Source organism: Eupeodes corollae, chromosome 1 (genome assembly GCF_945859685.1).
Source record: "Eupeodes corollae chromosome 1, idEupCoro1.1, whole genome shotgun sequence".
In the NCBI taxonomy this organism is placed as follows: Eukaryota; Metazoa; Arthropoda; class Insecta; order Diptera; family Syrphidae; genus Eupeodes; species Eupeodes corollae.
In genome coordinates this window covers 35,596,005-35,615,846 of record NC_079147.1, presented here as the reverse complement: position 1 = coordinate 35,615,846, position 19,842 = coordinate 35,596,005, and the positions used below count along the sequence as shown (strand labels likewise).

At 35.2% G+C, this 19,842-nt stretch overlaps 1 protein-coding gene across 2 annotated transcripts; it reads left to right on the top strand.

Annotated features, from left to right (window-relative positions):
* Positions 1-6,996: 6,996 nt before the first annotated feature.
* On the top strand, positions 6,997-8,522 carry LOC129942108 (cilia- and flagella-associated protein 161). 2 transcript variants are annotated; one of them, XM_056050907.1, is made up of 6 exons: positions 6,997-7,182; positions 7,244-7,563; positions 7,801-7,999; positions 8,058-8,159; positions 8,227-8,299; positions 8,397-8,522. In XM_056050907.1, the coding sequence occupies exons 1-6, from the start codon at positions 7,099-7,101 to the stop codon at positions 8,504-8,506; spliced, it is 888 nt and encodes a 295-aa protein (XP_055906882.1). In that variant the 5' UTR covers positions 6,997-7,098; the 3' UTR covers positions 8,507-8,522. The 2 variants fall into 2 exon arrangements, with proteins under 2 accessions (XP_055906882.1, XP_055906881.1); XM_056050906.1 differs by having other exon boundaries at positions 8,227-8,313; positions 8,375-8,516.
* The last annotated feature ends 11,320 nt before the right edge of the window (positions 8,523-19,842 follow it).

Below are 19,842 nucleotides of genomic sequence, written 5' to 3'. Positions count from 1 at the left end.
GAGAATAGATCCCTGCAGCACCACTTCTACCTGCGTAGCGACATAACGCAGTGGAGATTCGAGAACCTCGGTTCTACCAGGTTCAAATTGTTCAAAATTTGTCAAACGATATCTTCGCCGAACAAAGCTGTATCACGAAGATAGAGCTCTTGCTTATCTTCGATTCATTAAAGAAAAAGAAATCAGGAGTTGTCGATTTTACTACGACATATACCTCAGGAAGCTGTAGACATTTAAACCACTCTGTTTAACAACGTTCTGAATAATGCATACTATCCGGTCCGTTGGAAGACAGCTGTGGTACCGGAAAAGGGGAAGGACAACTCCAATCCAGTGAAACTCCGATGAGTCTTCTGCCGAGTATTAGTAAGGTACTCGAGAAGATTATAAATAGAGCTCTGTCCACTGTTGTATATGCTTTATGACATGCTTGATGGTATGCGGTTTTTTTTGTTAAAATTGGCAAAACCTTTGATATTTAAAATGGTCTTCAACAGGGACCGGTTAACTCACCGATCTTATGCAGCATTTACACCAGTGATTTGATAGCAAGTCTGACTCAGGCAATAGCGTATGCCGACGACCTGATTGCGTACGGAACCGCCCCAAAAATTGAGGCTATCAAAACACTTTTGCAGGGTGACTTCTAAAAGATTCAGCAATTTTGCAATGACTGGAAGTTGAATATCAACATTCAGAAATGTCAAACTATTCTGTTCAGGACTACGCTGTATGTAGCCTAAAGGGATACAAGAAAGAACTGGAAAAGTCTAGTGATCGTTGGACCAAATCGACAGTCACTGGCGAATAAAAGTGTACCTTGGCATCTGGTTGGATCAGTACTTGTATTTCGACAGACATATGAGTGTTGCTCTGGCCAGAGCTGGGGCAGCCAAAACGGTTGTTATTTAGCAGCCGTCATGACATCACGGTGAAGGGAATTTGCTACATGGCCCTTATTCGGCCATGTTGCGTTTGGTCTTGACCGGCTTACATAGGTTTAAGGATTATTTTATGAACAGTCAGGGTGGCACCAAAAATAAAAAATAAAAATAAACCTAAAAAGCTTACTGCGGCTGTCCTAGTTTTTAAGTACTTTCAAGTAGTATGTTATTGGTTTTGGTTAGTTTTAAGAAGCTTAAGCATTATAATGTGGTAAATACCAATTTTTTTTAATATTCTTTTATTTAGATTAAGTTATTGTTATTTAGTATTATAATTATTTTTAGGCCGTAAGGCAGTAGGTATAAGATATTGGATTAACTTAGAGCGCCCGCATAGGACCAATGAGATATTTCTTAAGTTTTTGAAATGTACACCGGTTTTTTAAGAATTCCCATTGGCCTGTTCGCCATCCTATCTGTTGTAGAGAGCTTACGGCTTCGATGATTCCATCGAGAACATGACGTAGGTCATAAGTTAGGCTTTCTTAACAACGTCATTAAGGTTGTCAAAGAGGCCTATTAAGATATTTCATGCAATCTAATAGTTATTGCTGACCCGTTTTTCAGTACACTTGTTACATTGCCTTCTAGGTTTCAGTTAGGATAGTGTAGCCGTTGCACATCAGATAGTATTTTATCTTTTATAACACAACTTGAACATGTCGTTAAAGTTCAGCCACTCGTCAAACTATCCGCTGAAGGTTTGTACTTGCAGCGTCGGTAACGTTCACTTGATTGTGCTGATTGAGACATTACGGTCTCATGGACAGCTGTGAAAAATTCGTTGATTATGTCATTGAGGCTCCCAACTGCTTCATAGTAAGCAGCTCGGGTTTCATTTCTGTAGTGATTTTCTCATGAAAATCTGAAGCATTGTGATTCATTTCAAGGAACCTTTAAGCGAACATCGTTCCTGGTGAGTTCATTTTAGGAGATTTTGGAAATCTTTCTCGTTGGTTTCTGTTGATTCCATTGATGAGTTTATTTAGTGGGCGTCATTAAATGTTGTCCAGTAATCTTCTTACAACTTCTTTCTGCCTAAGAGATGTCTCTTAGTCTGCTTAGCCTTCCCCGCTTGTGTTGTTTCGCGATGTTTTTTTTTGGCCAGCGCCATTATTTTAAGAGAAAAGAACAAACCACTTTACGATTATAGAACTTTATTTATTAACCCGAAAGATTAAGGTTCCCAGCAGGAGGTGCCAGTGTTTGAAGTTTGAAATGTTTGTAAAGGGTATATATAATTCTTTAAGACAAATGCTGAGAATCAATTCGCAATTCGTATTAATAGTCGCATTTTCATACAATCAAGTTGTCATCACATTGCCCGCATTTCAATCCTTCAATTACGGTAATGAATTGCTGATTGACTGGTTCAAATACTTAACACGAGATGAAAGCTTTAAAAGTGATATCTGTCAAAGCAGCTGGCTATTTAAAAGGAAACCTCTTGTTGGAAATCATATTAAATTTGTAATCTTATAATAGAAATGTAGATTGTATATTTATTTAAATGTTCACTTTAAAATTCATCTTAACGATTTGTAAAATATGGACGTTACAATTGTTCTACAGACTAAACAAATATCCAATAATATTATTAAAATAATATGGGTCAACTATTACTTTTCTTGGTGATATCGTCTCTTAACCTATATCACAATAGAAAGTATTACCTGATGATACGTATGGTGTCTAGACTAGACTAAGTACATATAAATTAAATTTACAATATCCACAAATTACGAAACTCATCAGTCATTCTCATCCTCATTCTCCAGCACTAAATATTGCTGTAAATCTTCAAGTAATCTGTGTAAATCTTTTGGTAATCTCTATAAATTAAAAACTAATGATCATATTGCCATATTGCACATGCACCGCACATGTATCATTTTGCATTAGAGACTGCATCTTGTGTTTATAAATTCTTATAACAAAATAAAATTTAAGAGAACTTGATGTAATGATGGTGATGGTGGCAGTTACAAGAAATGTTGGACTTTTGTAAACACAGTTGGTAGATATGTCTTTTCTTTTAACTTAAACTCCCGACTTCAAGTAGTATAGAGAAAAAAGTCTGAGATGTTCAAATCAGGCGTTCCTTTAAAATATAAATTGGAACCCTTGCTATGTATGAAGAGTTGCAACGTCTTGTTGAAACATCACAAAGCCCCGCTCAACCAACAATGCCTATAAAAAGACGTTTATGACGACCCCGTAGTGTTCACAAGTAACAGTGACCGTATTTCCGATGGAGCCCTAAAAAAAAATGGCTTCGTGCATGACTTACAGATTTTAATTTTCCCAGAAACAAAGATTTTGTTTATTGATGTAACCACTTAAATAAAAATGAGCCTCGTTGCTCATGAAGATCATCCTCTTCGTTGTTAAGATTGAAAAGGGCTTGGCAGTTATTCATTAGCGACTGAACGTAAGGAGCCTTTATAAGACTTTGTAAGAGAACAATATTTAGTAAGCATATCACTTAAACTCGCTCTAATGTCCGTCTGGTGTTTTTTAATTTGTTTTTAATGTCTCAGGAAATAAATATTGTTTTAAACTTCATTTACTTTCTTTAACATATTATATTACATCTTCAATATTTTTAGGACAAAATATCGATTATATCCACTAAAGGAATATTTAAAACCATAAATAATGGATAATATCTACTTGAAACCAATCATTGACATTTTTCGACAGGTTGGTTTTAACTTTCATTAAAAATTTCTGTCATCAGGTGTGTTTTTTTGGCAATAGCTATCGGCAGCCAAATTTGATTTCCTAAAAAAACGTCCGAAGTTGCACATCTGCAGCTGCTTTATTTTATTTTTAAGTTGGTAGACTTGTCTAACTGTCAGATAATAAAACAAAACAAGCGTAAAAGTCCAGCAAGCTTTGCTCTCTTACTTTGTCCAGGTTTTTTTTAATGCTACATATTTTAAGAAAGAATTTTATTATGTACCTGATTTATTATTTGAAATAAATGCTCATTAACTTTTTTTCCTGATTTTCCATTTGTGCATCGATCTGCATTTGTTATTTGGGTTTCGCTTTCGGATAAGTTTTTGACATATTGGAGTATGTTGGTAGATGTGGGCAGTCGCCGTTCATGAAATTGAAGTTTATATGGATGGTTGAAAGATCAAAATTGTGAAATGTGGAAGTCTTTCGAACTTTTATTTTTAAGGTAGGGGTCCTCATGGAGCCGCGAAAATTGTCAAAATGTTTACAAATAATCTTCTGTATGTTTGGTAAGTTAAAATAATTCACTAAGGCTCCAATTTGTGCAAAAAAGGTTAAAACGGCAGAGGTTAGTGCATCTATTGTCGCAAGATTTAATTCCGGTGTCTATTAAACAAATATGCAAAGAACTTACGTCTCAAAGAATATAATTTTGGGACGTATCCCGTTAGAAGGATACAATTTATAACTTCTAAGAACAAATTAAAAAGATTGAAATTTTGCAAGAGAATACATATCTAAATAAGCCTCTTAGCTTCTGGATAAAACTTTTATGGACTGATGAAAGTTCATTTCAGTTTCATGGATCACCTAAAAAGAAATCTGTTCGAATGCGGAAAGAAATGCATAAAAAGATTGCTAGAGTCTTGCAGACCATGTCCCATGGTGGTGGATCAGATCAACTGGCTACCCCAAAGCCCTGACTTAAATGTCATACAAAATGACGTATGGGCTTATATAAAAGGAAAGAGGAATTCATCATTGAGGGATGAGACTATTGTTGAGGTGAAAACTCTTTGGGAAGAAATACCTCAAAAAATGATATAGAAACTTGTAGTATCAGTTCCAAGACGACTTCAAAATGTCATAGATGCTAAAGGAGGCTACATTTTCTACTAATTTATCAATACTTTAAGTTCTAAAAATTGTGTTTTTTTTAAGTTAAAATAAAACTTTCAAAGTAATTATGCCATAACAAAAAGGGATTTTTATTTTTATTCAATAATTTAATTATAATAAAATAACTGTGCCATCAAATTATCCATTTTTTGCCTAAGATTGAATTCCTATTTCAGTGTTGCCAAAAAATCATTTAAATATCAAAATAACAAGATTTTGACTCTGTCAAAATCTCTGTTTTCTAATTGCTTTTGATATTTTTGTGTAAAAATCTCAAATTTTTCTTGGCAAATAGGAGATGAAATCTAGTTTTGTATTTGTTTACGAAATCTCGTCATATAAACTTAATTTTTTTTAAACAAAACAATAACAAATGTCAAACAGAGATGATCATTGAAATCCAAACTGACAGTTGAGAATGCAAAGAAAATGGAACGCTTTTAGTAGAAAGATTTCATTCTAAATTATGAATCAAAAATCAGTTTTTCATTGAAAACGATTAAATCATTGAAACATTAAAAATTAACTTAAAGGAAAGTTCTATACCCTACTCAGAAATGCGAGTTCTACGCAAGCTAGGAACGAAGGGCGTATATACATACGACTTAAAGGGTATATTCTGATCAAAAGGTACAAAATAAATTCACGTCCAAAGAGCAGGTTTGTGAAAATGAATAAGAAAAGTTGAGTGAACTGTCATGAGCAGGTAAGTGGATTCGAATTGTGAAATATGAGAGAATAAAAAATGTAAGAAAGAGTATTGTAAATAGTATAGAGCCCTATGATATACCAGCATTTATTTTATGGCTATCAAAATTAAACATATCCTCTTTGGGAAATATTAAAGTTTATACTAGGCAAAAGGTGCAAAGAGTCAATATTTTCATTAATTGATTTAAAAATAAACACAAAACTTAAGTAGAAACGTTTGCTCTCAAGACTCGGTATATCAATAAGTTTTAGTCTGTGCTGAAAAGGATTAGAAGGAATTAGCCATCCTAAGCTCGTCAGCACAAATCTGAAGGAAATTTGTTGTACCAGTTCAAATTTAGATTTATGACAAGCATAATCTAATGTCCAGCCAGACAAGATAGACATTTCATTAACTCGTGACACTGACAATTCCTCAAACACAAAATTAAAATTCATGAAGCTCATATAGTTTTACATTTATAAACGTGAAGAACTAGCCACCTCGACTCCACAACCACAGGACAGCCGAGTAGAGGAAGACCGCGGATCAGTTGGGGCGCACAAGTGAAAATGACCTCACCCAACCTGGAGCGCGAACCTGAAAGCATCAAGCTAGGGACCGAGCTAGATTGAGAAGTTTGTTTAGTAAGCAAGTAGAAACAGACCAATCAAGAAACGAGTTAAAATCTAGTTGCAATTCTTCACAATCACGAGAAATTGAATCCAGTTTAAAAATTGTTACATCGTCGGCATATATAATGCATTTAGAGTGCTTCAACACACACTGTAAATCGTTTTTAAATAAAATAAAGAAAATAGGGCCGTAATGACTACCTTGTGGAATCCCAGAGTTAACTTTTGCACTTGTTTGATTCGCAACTATTTAAAAGTATAATATACGAAATGTTCACTTGAATCCGCAGTTTTCTTAATTCAACAAGCAAAACTTATTACTTATCTATCGAATGAGAAATTTATCAAACAGATATTTATTTGCCATAAGAATTAAAAAAAATTCTCACATAAAACTCTGCTACCAGCTCCTTACCTGAAAATGTACGTTCATTTATTATCTATTACTTGAAGTCTTCAGACTTAAATGTGATACTTTTAAATTTAAGTGAACTTTATTGCAATCTTTGGGTATATATGGGGTGCAATTATTTTATTTGTTTGGCTCCTGAAGTCCTGCGCTTGTTTAACATTTTCGATATAAACAATACTTTCATCACGCAAATGAAAAATTATACTTCTTTCCAAATAACAATTATGTAAGTTTGAAGATGTCATATTGATGTATAAACACCAATTTTTCTGCTAAAGTTTTTGAATAAAAATATGAAATTTATACTTTTTTTTAATTGAGCTTTTGATACCATTGAGTTGAATGAAAATTTAATTTAATGAAAAATGGAGAATTCAGTAAAACAAAAGGTGAACCAACTCAATTTGTTTAATACTTATAGAATTATTTCTAAAAACATAGCCATTTGATTTATGCTTCTTAATATTTGTCAGTTCTGTATGTTTGAGTTTTGAATGTTTTTTATTTCGAAAATAAGCATAAGCAAATAAATCAACATAATATCAATTTCTAATGAGAAGAGCTTCTGAAAATTACATCCACTATGGGCGAAATGTGCGTATTGGTAATTGGTATGAAGACTTTTCTCTTGAAGAGGTAAATATGACAGCCTTTAATAATTTCTATAACTATATTTATTGTCTTTTGTATTGCTTAGGATGAAATTAAGACATTTCTTCGTAAACGTCATAAAAGTGAACTACTAATCCAAAAGACTCGTTTGTTATTTGTTAATTTTCATGCCAAAGTCGATATAGATAGTTCACCTAATCATATTCGTTTTGGGGCAGTGGTTCAGCTTCTGTCATGTATGAAGTCTTGTCCTGACAATAGTGATCCAAATTTTCCATCGGCATTATCTGTCATTATCAATGAACAAGTTGTACGAAAAAGTCGTCTAAAAATCAATGATTTATGTGAATTGACTGTTGCGCCATCTGTGCAACCTTGTGTGAGAAATACATTCAAAATTATGAGGTAAGAAAAAGAGTCTTATGGAACTTGACTACACTAAGGTAAAGAAAGCTACTTTGTGGTGCAGTGGTGCGTATATTTACCTTTTTTTTCGTTAAAAGAAATTTTAAATCATTTTTGGTTATCTGGTATGAATTGTTTTATCTCAAGTGAAAAGCTATTTAAACTTATATAAATCTCTAGGGTTTCACTCGGGTTACTTTTGTTGTATTTGTTATATTTTCTTTTAATTCTAAATAGCGCTGATAATCGAGATCGAAATGGAGAACCTCTGAGATTTGGTGAGCATTTTATAATACAATGCGTTGATGCGGAGGAACAGCCCCTTTTGCTATTAAGCATGCAGAAGTCTGCTAATCTGACATATATGGCCCAGACTACTTTTGAATCTTGTAAGCGTGGTGAAATTAATCTTTCAGTTGCATTGTGCTTGAAAAAGGTTCATACTGTATTGATTTAGTGTAACAATAATCTAGAATTTCTTTTTATTTTCTAAGAACATTGGTCCCGGCAAAGATATCCCATATGCATATTCAAAATGGCGTTGCTATCATTCAGATCCTAATAAGCGTTTTGAAACAGAAGGTCAGCCTGTACCGGTATGGTTTGATCCTGTGTTTTTAGAAACAAATGGAAAATTTAATATTTTCTTTTTCTTCTTTTTAGAAAAATTGTCCACTTATAATAACACATTTGGCAACAAATCGAAATTTATCAACTGAAAATATTCTTATTCAAACACTTTTTGGACCGGTTTGTTTGCATAAATATAGTAAACAATTAGTATTTGATTATTTTTGTTTTTATCTCACAGGAATTTCTTGTTTCGGTTCAAAATTATATCGATTTTTCTAGAAGACTAAGTCCTAAAAATCTATGGATTATTTCAATTGGAAATAAAAAGGATTCGGAGGAAGAAAAATTGCCTGATGAAATAAATAAATAATTTGAAAACTGCAAAATATTTTTGTTTTTAATTCAATTCACTACAGTTTGGATACCCGTGGACTGATGGTTAGTGTGTTGGACTTTCATGCAAGGGGTCTTGGGTTCAATTCCTCATATGCCTTAAATACAAAAAAAAGTTTCCGCTGGTATTGCCCCTTCTTGTCATGAAAAGCGCATTCTCAAATTAGCCGTTTGGATTCGGTATATAAACTGCAGGTCCCTTCTATCTCTGACAACATTACTCGCACACAGGAATGGTTGAGAGTTGTAATTCACTAGGCCCTGGTTCTTCATGGACTGTTGCGCCACCCATTTTATTTATTTATTTAACTACAATTTGAGCACTTCATATTTTTGTTTTCGGTTTCGTTTCCGGCTTTTGTAGAGAACATACTTTCCAGGTACTGAAATAAACTTTTTGATTTTTCTCCTTGTTGCTGTGCAATGTTTACCAAAGAGGATGAGTGGAAGGTTTGAAGGCTGAGTATCTAAGTTTTTCCCATGTTGATTTTCAGCCTCGAGACTCCAATTTCTCTCCGCCCGTTTGATGGAGATCTTAAAATAAAAATCATCATATCAAAATTGATGAACTGCACGTGAACTAGTGATCGATAGTCCACGCAAGAGGATCTAGTGCGGAATCTTGCTTGTTTATCTTCGAGTATTGCTCCAAGGTATTCCTTCACACGTTCTAAGATAGTTTTCACAACTATTTTGGCCACTGCATGCAAAACACAAATAGCTCTACAGTTCTTGCACTTCATCAGGTTTAATTTTTTTGGAGCTTTTACTTTTTCAGCTCTTCGGGAAGGGTTCAGAGATCCATGCAGCTTCTACGAGCTGCTGTAGCAATTCGCTCGATGAACTTGGTGCTGTGTACAACAATTCTGTGGTAGTACCGTCTACCTCTACAGTTTTGTTCTTTTTCAGTCTCATGTCTCTTCTTTCCTGGGGGGTTTGGTGCGTATTCGGAAATCTGTTTGCATCGGGCAACTCAAAAGGTGTAAAGTGCACGTTGCTGTCAAAAACTTAACAAACTTTGGTGTCATTGCGTTTATCGCATCTTACGCTACCTAAAACTTCTTTCATTGTCATACCGTGTGAGTATTCTAGCTCGTTTCTTTCTTCAAGTCAAGCAGCTGTTAAATAAACTTTTAACCGTCTTCTTTCGTTAATCTTTACCCAAGTCTCCTCCCAAAGCTGGGTGTTGTTTCTCCTTCCACACGACCGACTATTCTTTCAGCACCTGATATGAAAACATTTTTCACAGCACGGTAATGGTTTTCTATTGTTTGGGGTTTAGTTCTGCTGATTGTTGTTATATGTTGTGAGAAGTGGTCCCTAAATTGTGGGTGAGTGGTAGGGTGGTGTGAAACTTGGGCATTCTGTTGTTGAAATTCGATCTCCAAACTAATGTTGTACGTAATCTTATGGAAGTTACAATAAGATAATGATCTGGGCAAGCCCCATGTCAGATCAATTTCTGGCATCCAAGAGACTGCTTCTGGAGCGTCGATTCGTGAAATTATCAATTCGGTTGGGAGAAGCTTGTCTTTCCGTCGATACCCAGCTTATTTATTCTTGTGCCCACAAACCTCTCACCATTGCATTGTCGTTGCAAATGTCAACTCTATGCTTTTCCAACCTTAGCATTCATGTCTCCAATTTGAAAAATGATGCCTCGGCGAGGTGTGTCCAGCTTCCCAAGCGCTCTCAGATTTCTTTTCGGAATAGAGAAGTACAGTGTTACTCATACTTGCCCGATCCTTACCATCATATTTCAGCTAAGAACACGTTAAATTTTTCAGGCAATGCAACACATTTTTTTTTTTTATTTTCAATCAAATTCTTCTTCAGTCATGGTGCCAATGAAAATATTCCGGATAAGACTATATTAAACGGTTTGTTATTGGAATGCTAGGCGAATGTAATCGAGTTATTGCTGATAACGGGTAGAGTTGCCACTGGTCAGCGATTTCACATTGACATCTTTCAGCTGTTTTTAGACTGTCACATTCTGTTACACATTGGTCTGCTGATGGATGCTTAACAACACGTATTTGGGTCTTTTTATTTACCATGCTTCCATGCGTACATCAAAGAAAATATATATTCCAGAAGGATATTGATTAATCCCATCAAAAAACATTTGGGAGGAATTAAAAGATTAGTTTTTGATATTGCACGAAAGTTTTTTGAACAATAGCATTAATGCTCAATAGAAGATTCGTTCTGTTTGAGAATCTGTAAAACCTATCAGAAAACAAATGCAATAACCTTACTTGCCTTTTAAACGAAATGGTAGGGGTCATTAATTTCTTGATTTGAAATAAGTATAACTGGAATTTGACATCTATGAAACTTAGCTGCCATTTGAAATGACATATAATATTTGTTGCATGCTTGCTTTTTACGACAGTATGTATAATCGTAATGTACGTTTAATCAAAAGTATTAAAGCTGGAAGTGTAAATGTTACTGATGGGCGATATGTGGTTTCAACAAGACGGGGAAACATGCCCCACAATACGATTGTTATGAATTTATAACATGAAAAGTTTCGTGGTTGTTTAATAAAGTTTTAGGGACGTCGATTGCCCAACAAGGTTAAACGATTTGACACTATTATATTTATTTCTGTTGGGGCTACACCAAAAATTGTTCTTAAACAAATAATTCCCGAGCAGCATATAAGACGCATTGAACATAAAAATAACTTAAGTAATAGCCGAGTTATTGTCCAAAAAGTGCGACCAAATTTGTTGTTGAAAACTACCGGTACGGAATCGCTTTGCTGCAGTTTATGGATATTTTAATATGATATTGCCAGATCAAAACTTTATAATAAAATCAAACAAATTAAAATATTACTTAGAATGCTTTTATTACCCCGAAGTATTGGAAATAAATAGTAAAAAATGTATTTAGTAAATTATTAAGATAAATATGTTAAGAAAACAAACAAAGCTGTACATTTTTTGTAATAAATTTAATATAATATTTTTGTTATCTACTTAAAACGAGTGTTGTTTTATGTCTAACATTTCTTTTTGCAAATGCAAAGTTCCGTCAAGAAGTTTAGAACTTTCGGAGATAAGAGATTATAAACAAAGTAATAATTACATTTTTATCTTTTTAAAGGATTTTTTTAAAGTTCTGGCAATACTCTTTTCAGAGTTGATATTTTTGACAGATGTCACTTGATTTATTCCCAGTTTGATTTGCCGTTTCATAATAAATAAGGACTTAGTGTTCTATCTCCTTTAAACACATCTGACCATTGTGTCATATCAGCAAATTTCTCGTGTAAAAGCTCTTCAGTTGAAGAAAGAGCTCCCAAGAGAGCCGTTTGGCAATACGAGAAAGCCAACTAGGACGGTCTCAATAACTATTTTAGGATCTTAAACTGGTCACTATGCTTCCTCGATAGCGACGTTGACGCCAGCGCTGATATGATCACAAGTTTGAGTCCCCTGGGAATGAGAACTTTTATCCCGAATAAGTCTGGCTCCAATGACAAAGCCTCATCCAAATAAGCGCTGTTGGTTTTCATGGCGGCAGTCACCATAGTAAATATCGAAGTTTTTCATCCTCTTTTTACCCGGCCCATCCCATCGTATTTCCTGGATGGCGGTGATGTCTGCTTTATAGCAGTCTAGTGCCTCTGCTAATTTTTCGGCCGCACGTGGTCTGTTAAGGGACCTAACATTCCAAGTGCATATCCGAAGATCGTTGTCCTTAATTCGTTTGTGTAGGTTGTCACCAGTAAATCTGTCCGTATCCGAGGCTTGTTGGTGCTTCGCAACTATGGATGGCCACAAATGTTTGGGCATTTGTAAAAAATATGAGGAATTCTTCCTCTTCTTCGGTTCCTACGCTCGTTGTCAATGACACTCCATTTGATAGCTCTTTAGGAAAGCTATTCGCTTTGCTAAGCAGTTCGCCGCCAATTCAACGCTGCCAGTAAGTGTTATGACTCCGCCTGTACTTAAGCGAGTTAGTGATTCTATGGGGCCAATCTTTTCTCGCACTCGTACTGTAACAAGAGTCCTTAGAGATCTAAACACACATAAATCCGCTGGTCTGGATGGTATCCCCGCTATTGCTCTGAAGAGGTGTTCTTTAACGCTGGCAAAACCTTTTCTTACACTTTTGCATCTGTCCTACTCCTTAAGTCCCGTTCCGAGTGGATGGAAAACCACATTTGTCCAGCCAGCGACAATACGGCTTTCTGAGCTATGGGTTCACTGGTGATCCCATGGTTCATCTCACCGAACAGTCAGTGGAGAAAATATTTACATCTTTTTGGAGAAAGTAAGATGATTACTCTCTTATCAAAAATGTGTGCTCTTGGTTTTCATGAATCCCTCCTTCATTGGATTAGTAATTACCTTTCGAATATTTCCATAAAGTTGTATTGTATGGATTAACGTCTAAGAACCACGAAATAAATGCTGGTGTGCCCCATGGCTCTGTTTTGTCTCCAACACTCTTTCTTATTTGTATTGAAGATTTTCTGTATGCAACTTCTAATCCAATACATTGTTTCGGTGACGAAAGTACTCTTAGCTTATCGACGACAATATGATAAGCTGATTAAATTCCAACCTAAACAGCATTGTACAATGGGGAATAAGAAATCGCGTGCAATTTAATGCTTCGAAAACCCAATGCTGTCTTCTATCGTTAAAGCGAGATATACCCCCTTGCCGTTATCCATAGATGGCACTTGCTTCGAGGAGACTGAACATCTCACCAACCACCTTTTGTGGAAAGATCACATACGCGATGTCGCCAAAAATGCTGCAAGATATTTGGGTTTTCTAAGGCGATGCAAGATGTTTTTATCCCCCCCTGATCTGGCTGTTATTTACAAGACTTATATATACGTCCAAAGTTTGAGTATAACTCCCATATCTAGGCTGGTCCTCTTGCAACTTACTTAAGCCTCTTGGATAGTATTGAACGTAAAGTATTTAGATTAATAAAAGCATTTAGAATAATCATAAGATCATTTGCGTCGCTTAAACATCGTCGAAATGTTTCTTTGCTCACCCTCTTTTACCTTTATTTTAATGGTTTATGCTTTAGAGAAATAGCCAGTTGCATTCCTCCCTTAAACAGTTCTAGGAATGCTCATCAATATACCCTCGAGCCCAACTTCGGTCGTACTGTCAAGTACAGAGATTGGTTTCTTAGCCATAATATGCGAATGTGGAATGCCTTGCCACACTCCATCTTTCCAAGCCATTGCAATATTCAGGAATTCAAAACCAATGTCCACCGACACCTCCTTTCAACCCCTCTCTCCATTTCCTAGTGCTCAGCTAGTATTATCCCCTTGAGTGTGCGCTTATTATATAAAAAAAAACTTTGTTCAGAAAAACGTTTGCAAATCGTGCCAAAATAATGGTCTTCGGTTACCAGCCAACGAATTGAACGAATCTTTTGGTGAGTGCACTATCTAGAGTCACCACCGCGCAATGACGACGAGATGATTGACGCTTTACTGCTGACATTAGGCCCGAATTGCTACAAAAAATGTTCGAAAAATAGGGAATTTATTCGAAATCATTTTGAAAGCATAATAACAAATCCTTATCCTTATAATAAAGTTAAATTATTGGTAATAACATTACATTTTATGCGTTTTTCAGTATACTTCTTCTTAAAAGCCACACGTCTATCATTTGTGTCATTTAATACAAATGTTGGACATAAAATAGCGAAAGTTCAAAATTGAAAATTACAAAATCTATGTTTAGTTACAGGTAAGAAATTCAAGTTGACTTCAATGCTTCTGCCAGAAACACAATACATTGTAAACTTCGGTCTTGATACAAATCTTTGCGTGGATGTCAAGACCTTAACTACTTATTATATGTCTCGATTGTCTTACACCAAATTACTTTATTATATAAATTTATGTGAGAACTGATTCTTGATATCTCTGAGTCTGAGCTGTAGTCGCCTAATACATAAAAAGAGAAGTACGAATTTGTGTTAATATTAGCAAGTCGTAAATTTTATTCTCCTAAATGGAAGTCTTATGTAAAAGTAATAAACATAATACACATCCTGTCAATATAATGTTGCAAAAGGCGTTTATTTTCGTAAAACATCATCAGATATCTGCTTTTGGTTTGCTTCTAACCTAAATGTATTATATTACTACCATTTTCCATCTACTAAAACAAAATTCCCATCATGTACCTTACTTGTACTTCAATAATACGAGCAACTAAATAAATTTTGTAACTAAGGTAACAAACCTATGTCTTATAGGTACATATGTGGGTATATAAAAATACACTTAGCCAACATAAAATAAATAGCAAACAATTAACAATCCCAATAGATTAACATAGGTTTTACAGATCCATAGAAACATAATGTACTTAAATCTTCAATAGAACTTCTATGTATAACTTAAACTTAAAGTTCCTGAGCTAATTCTTAGGAATAAAGAGTTTGAAGAAGTTTTCGTTTCATGCAATAATAATTATTATTGTTTTGCGTGCTTGCCTTGCGCGTCTTGAAGTCGCATCGGCATTACTAGTCGACTTATAGTCAGTCGGTCGTTCTTCTTAAGACATTACTTATCTGAATATTTTGTAATTCTTAAGATGCTTAACAGAAACAGACATAAAGTCGCATCGTATAGCTATTATCATAAAGAAGCATCGCACCTGATGCCAAAATATACTCTGAACTCTTTGGTGTTATTGTTGCCAGGTTAGTAAAACTTTATGAACGGTTAATTATTATTATATTATTTATATTTTAATAATTATATGTTATTATATTTTAAAGGATACAACGATATCGTTGCCTTAGTTGGTTAGTTTCGAAATGAGGCAGGTAATTAGAACGTGCCAGACTGACAATTCCATGTTACCAAAATTGCATGTTTCTGGATTATCTCCGCTCTACTAACGTCTACTGCTGACAAGTGTTTTTCTCTTACGTAGAAAAATTTTATTCAGATCACCTTGGTTAGGTTTTCAATGTGTGAAGCTCGCTTATAATGATTCTGATAAGGTTTGGCTATTCTTTTTATAAACGAGATAGTTCACTATCTAAGGCATTATGAAGCATTCTATGCTTTAGATGAAGGTAGTCCGAAATTTCAACTTCTAGTAGGAAATTAAAAGTGTTTTTAACTGCAGTATCAGCATATTGGTTGCCCTTAATGCCAACATGTACATTGTACAGGTACCCAAGCCTAAACAATATCTTCGTAGGAATTCAGTATACTTCTTATGTTTTGTAGTGAGGTACTGGAATTTATTAAGTAAACTTGTAAGGTAAATTAGAATACTAAGATTATCTGTGAAGATTAACTTTGCTCCTGATAAGTCTTTTGAAAATGAGAGATACAAAATAGCTGAGATAGTGTTTTTCCGAGGTTAAGTCAATAGTTAAGTTGTATGGGGTGATGCATCTGTATAGGGCTCGAGAAAACTTCTCACTTGGATCACTTTGGATCGTTGTGCTCCCCATGAAAGGGAAAGTAATTGGAAGGCCATGGGAAGTCGTCCTTACATTTCGTAAGGTGGCTTCAATATAATTTAGTGGATAATTCATACGCTGTACTTTTTAATGGTTGTAATTCAAACAAGTTTAATTAACTTTGGAACTCCACAAGGTAGTAATTTTGGCCCTGTTCTCTTTTTATTTAATTTATAAATAATTTAACATGTATGTTGATTGTTGAATCACTCTAAGTGCATCTTTTATGCCGACCATTTTACTATTTTCATTACTATTTCTAGTTTTCGTGATTGTAAAGAATTGCAATGTGATCTTTTTTTGATTGGTGTGTTCGTAATTGTCTGCTTCTTAACGCTGTTAAATTAAGTATCATGAGCTTTACGAGAGAGCTTCTGTAATTTCTTTTAATTATCTGTTTGTGGAAGAATCATTATATTGTGTCAATGAAATGCGTTTCTTTGATATGCTATTCAATGGGAAATTTAAACTTTCACAAGGCACTAACTCAATAACTATACAAGCTTTACTAATAATCCAACTCTTGGTTGGATTAAGTGGCAATCGCAAAAACTTTCTCATCATTGTGTTGTAAAGCAGTTTTGTTTGAGAGTTGTTCTGCCAGTCTGAGTACCAAATTATGCCTGTCACAAATCCGCACTAGAAAAAGGTAACTGAGATTTGCTCTGAGGAGGTTTGGATGGGATCTGCACAGACTAAAACTTATTGATATGCTGATAGCCGGGTCTTGTTTTGTGTTTGTTGTTAAATTGATAAATTGCAATTTTGACATTCCTTAAAGAAACCTAAGGTAGTACCCGTGGCGTGATGGTTTTAACATATGACTGGCATGCCTTTGATACAATCTCTGTCTGTGGCACCGAAAAGTTTTTTTCACGGGTACTGCCTCTTGTGAGGAATTCTCCAAGAATGATTCTTGTCATGAAAAGTGCTTTCGATTCGGCAAAAAACTATAGGTCCCTGGAATGACTCGTACACAAAAATATTTGAGAGTTGAAAGTCACCAAGCTCTATCTTTTTTTTTTTATAATAAGCGCACACTCACAGGGATATATTACCCTTATTATGTAGACACAGTGTGAGCACTAGGAAAGGGAGAGAGGGTTTGAAAGGAGATGTCGGTGCATATTGGTTTTGAATTCCTGAATATTGCAATAGCTGGGAAAGACAGAGTGTGGAAAGGCATTCCACATTCGCATAGTACGGCCAAAGAACGAATCTCTGTACTTGACACTACGACCGAAGATGGGCTCGAGGGTATATTGATGAGCATTCCTATAGAAGCGCGAGTATTACGGTTGAACTGTTTAAGGGGAGGAATGCAGCTGGCTATTTCTCTAGAGCATAAACCATTAAAATAACGGTAAAACAGGGTGAGACAAGAAACATTTCGTCGATGTTCAAGTGACGTAAATGATCTTATGATGGTTATATCACCAATCAGTCTAAATGCTCTACGTTCAATACTGTCCAAGAGGCTTAAGTAAGTTGCAGGAGCACCAGCCCAGATATGGGAGTTATACTCAAGACCTAGACGTATATAAGTCTTGTAAATAACAGCCAGATCAGAGGTGGAGAAAAACTTCTTGCATCGCCTTAGAAAACCCAAACATCTTGCGGCATTTTTGGCGACATCGCGTATGTGATCGTTCCACAAAAAGTGGTTGGTGATACACATACTGAGAATATCGAGATGTTCAGTTTCCTCGATGCAAGTGCCATTTATGGATAATGGCAGGGGGGGGGGTATATTTCGCTTTAACGATACAAGACAGCATTGCGTTTTCGAAGCATTAAATTCCACGTTTTCTTATTCCCAATTGTACAATGCTGTTTAGGTCGGAATTTATCTCTCGGAATCTGAAAACGAATATGAAAAGCTAAGAGTACTATCGTCAGCGAAACAATGTATTGGATTAGATGTTGCAGGCAGGAGATCATTAATAAAAATGAGAAAGAGTGTTGGAGATAGAACGGAGCCCTGGGGCACACCAGCATTTAGTTTGTTGTTTTCAGACTTGAATCCATCCAATACAACTTGTATTGAACGATTCGAAAGGTAATTACTAATCCAATGAAGGAGGGATTCAAACCGGAAGCACGCATTTTCGATAATAGAGCCTGATGCCAAACCCTATCAAATGCTTTTGAAATATCTAGTGTACGAGTTAAGGGGAAAGTGAAGGATGGTACTCACTGTGCTATGTTATCTAATTTATTTCTTTCTTTAAGTATATTTAAACTAGGGTACATCGCATGTACACTGTTCATCCTAGAAATGATTAATGTTTTTTTTCCAACTGGTGTCAAACATAACGAGAAGCATGTCTCGTGGAGGCTGGAGAACGATACTCATTGGGATTTAAGACTTGCGGATTCAGTTGTTTCATCAAATGCGTGCCAAATACGAACTCCGTTCGCAATTATCATCAACACATGTTTCTCTTTACAACCAATTCAGTTAGGGAACAAACACAAAGGCGACATTATGTGAAGATATCTAACGTCGCTTGCGCATTCGAACAAATAATCCCGATATGCAAATAACCGATGAAATCTACAATGAAGGAATGATTCTGATTGAAGATCAATGCTTGACAAGCTACTGATTGGAGTAGGAATGATTGGGCCAAATCGATCGATGCACGATGGATTGAACCAAGAAATACATTTACATTTAAATTACACCAGACTTTGTAAGGTGGTAGAACCAAGAAATAAATAGAGAGCTGCAATACAATTTTCATAAATTGCAGGAATTCGTTCGAAATAATGTGCCGTTGCTGAATGAACAGCAAAAACAATTATACGAAACATTAATGTATGGGGTGGACAATAATATTGGTGGTCTTTTCTTTTTGGGCGCACCTGGAGGAACAGGGAAAACATTTATTATTTAATTGATTATGGCCACTATTCGATCAAGACGGCCTGATCCAGTGCAATGGGAAAAATGTTGATGCAATGCAAGCTCATTGTTTGGGATGAGTGCACAATGGCACATAAGAAATCACTTGAAGCATTTAATTTCGCACTGAAGGATCTTCGTCGAAGTAACAACATCTTTGGCGGCTTGATGATATAGTTGGGAGGCGATTTCAGGCAGACGTTGCCAGTAATTCCCCGTGGAACGCCTGCAGATGAATAATGCTTGCCTCAAGGCAATACGTTTGCGGAATAACGTAAACACATTATCGCTAACAACTAATATGAAAGTTCAACATAAAAATGATCAAAGTGCCACACAATTCTCCAAACTATTGTTAGCTGTTGGAAATGGAAAAGGGCCAGTTGATGCGACATGATGGATTATTACTCTTACCAACGACTTTTGACGAATTGTAGACTATCAATTAGTTCTTATTGAAAATGTTTTCCGGAACATTAGTGAGAATTATCAGAATTATGCTTGGTTGAGTCAAGGAGCAATTCTCGCTGCAAGGAAATATGATGTACACTCACTGAACTTCACCATTCAATTGCTATTTGGTGACACACAAATCAGTTGGTTCCATAACACATCCCGATGATGTAGTAAACGGAGTTTTTGAACTCTCTGTGGTTAACAGGATTTCCACCACATAACTAGCAACTCAAAGTTGGTTCAATTATTACAATATTGTTTTAGTTTTAGTTTTATTCATCAAATAGATTACAGTTAATCTCTTAGACTATGATAAAAGTACATAATTTAATTGTTGGTTGGAACTATGTATTTAATACACATACGACTATTAAAAATAGAATGTTTTATTGTCTTACATTAAATAAAACATATTTAATTACAATTAGGAAAAAAATTACTCAAATATTATTTAATAC

Coding starts and splice junctions, on each gene's coding strand:
- LOC129942108 (XM_056050906.1), top strand. CDS start 7,099: ATGAGAAGAGCTTCTGAAAATTACATCCACTATGGGCGAAATGTGCGT. Junction 7,564..7,800: donor AATACATTCAAAATTATGAG/GTAAGAAAAAGA, acceptor AATTCTAAATAG/CGCTGATAATCGAGATCGAA. Junction 8,160..8,226: donor CAGAAGGTCAGCCTGTACCG/GTATGGTTTGAT, acceptor TCTTCTTTTTAG/AAAAATTGTCCACTTATAAT.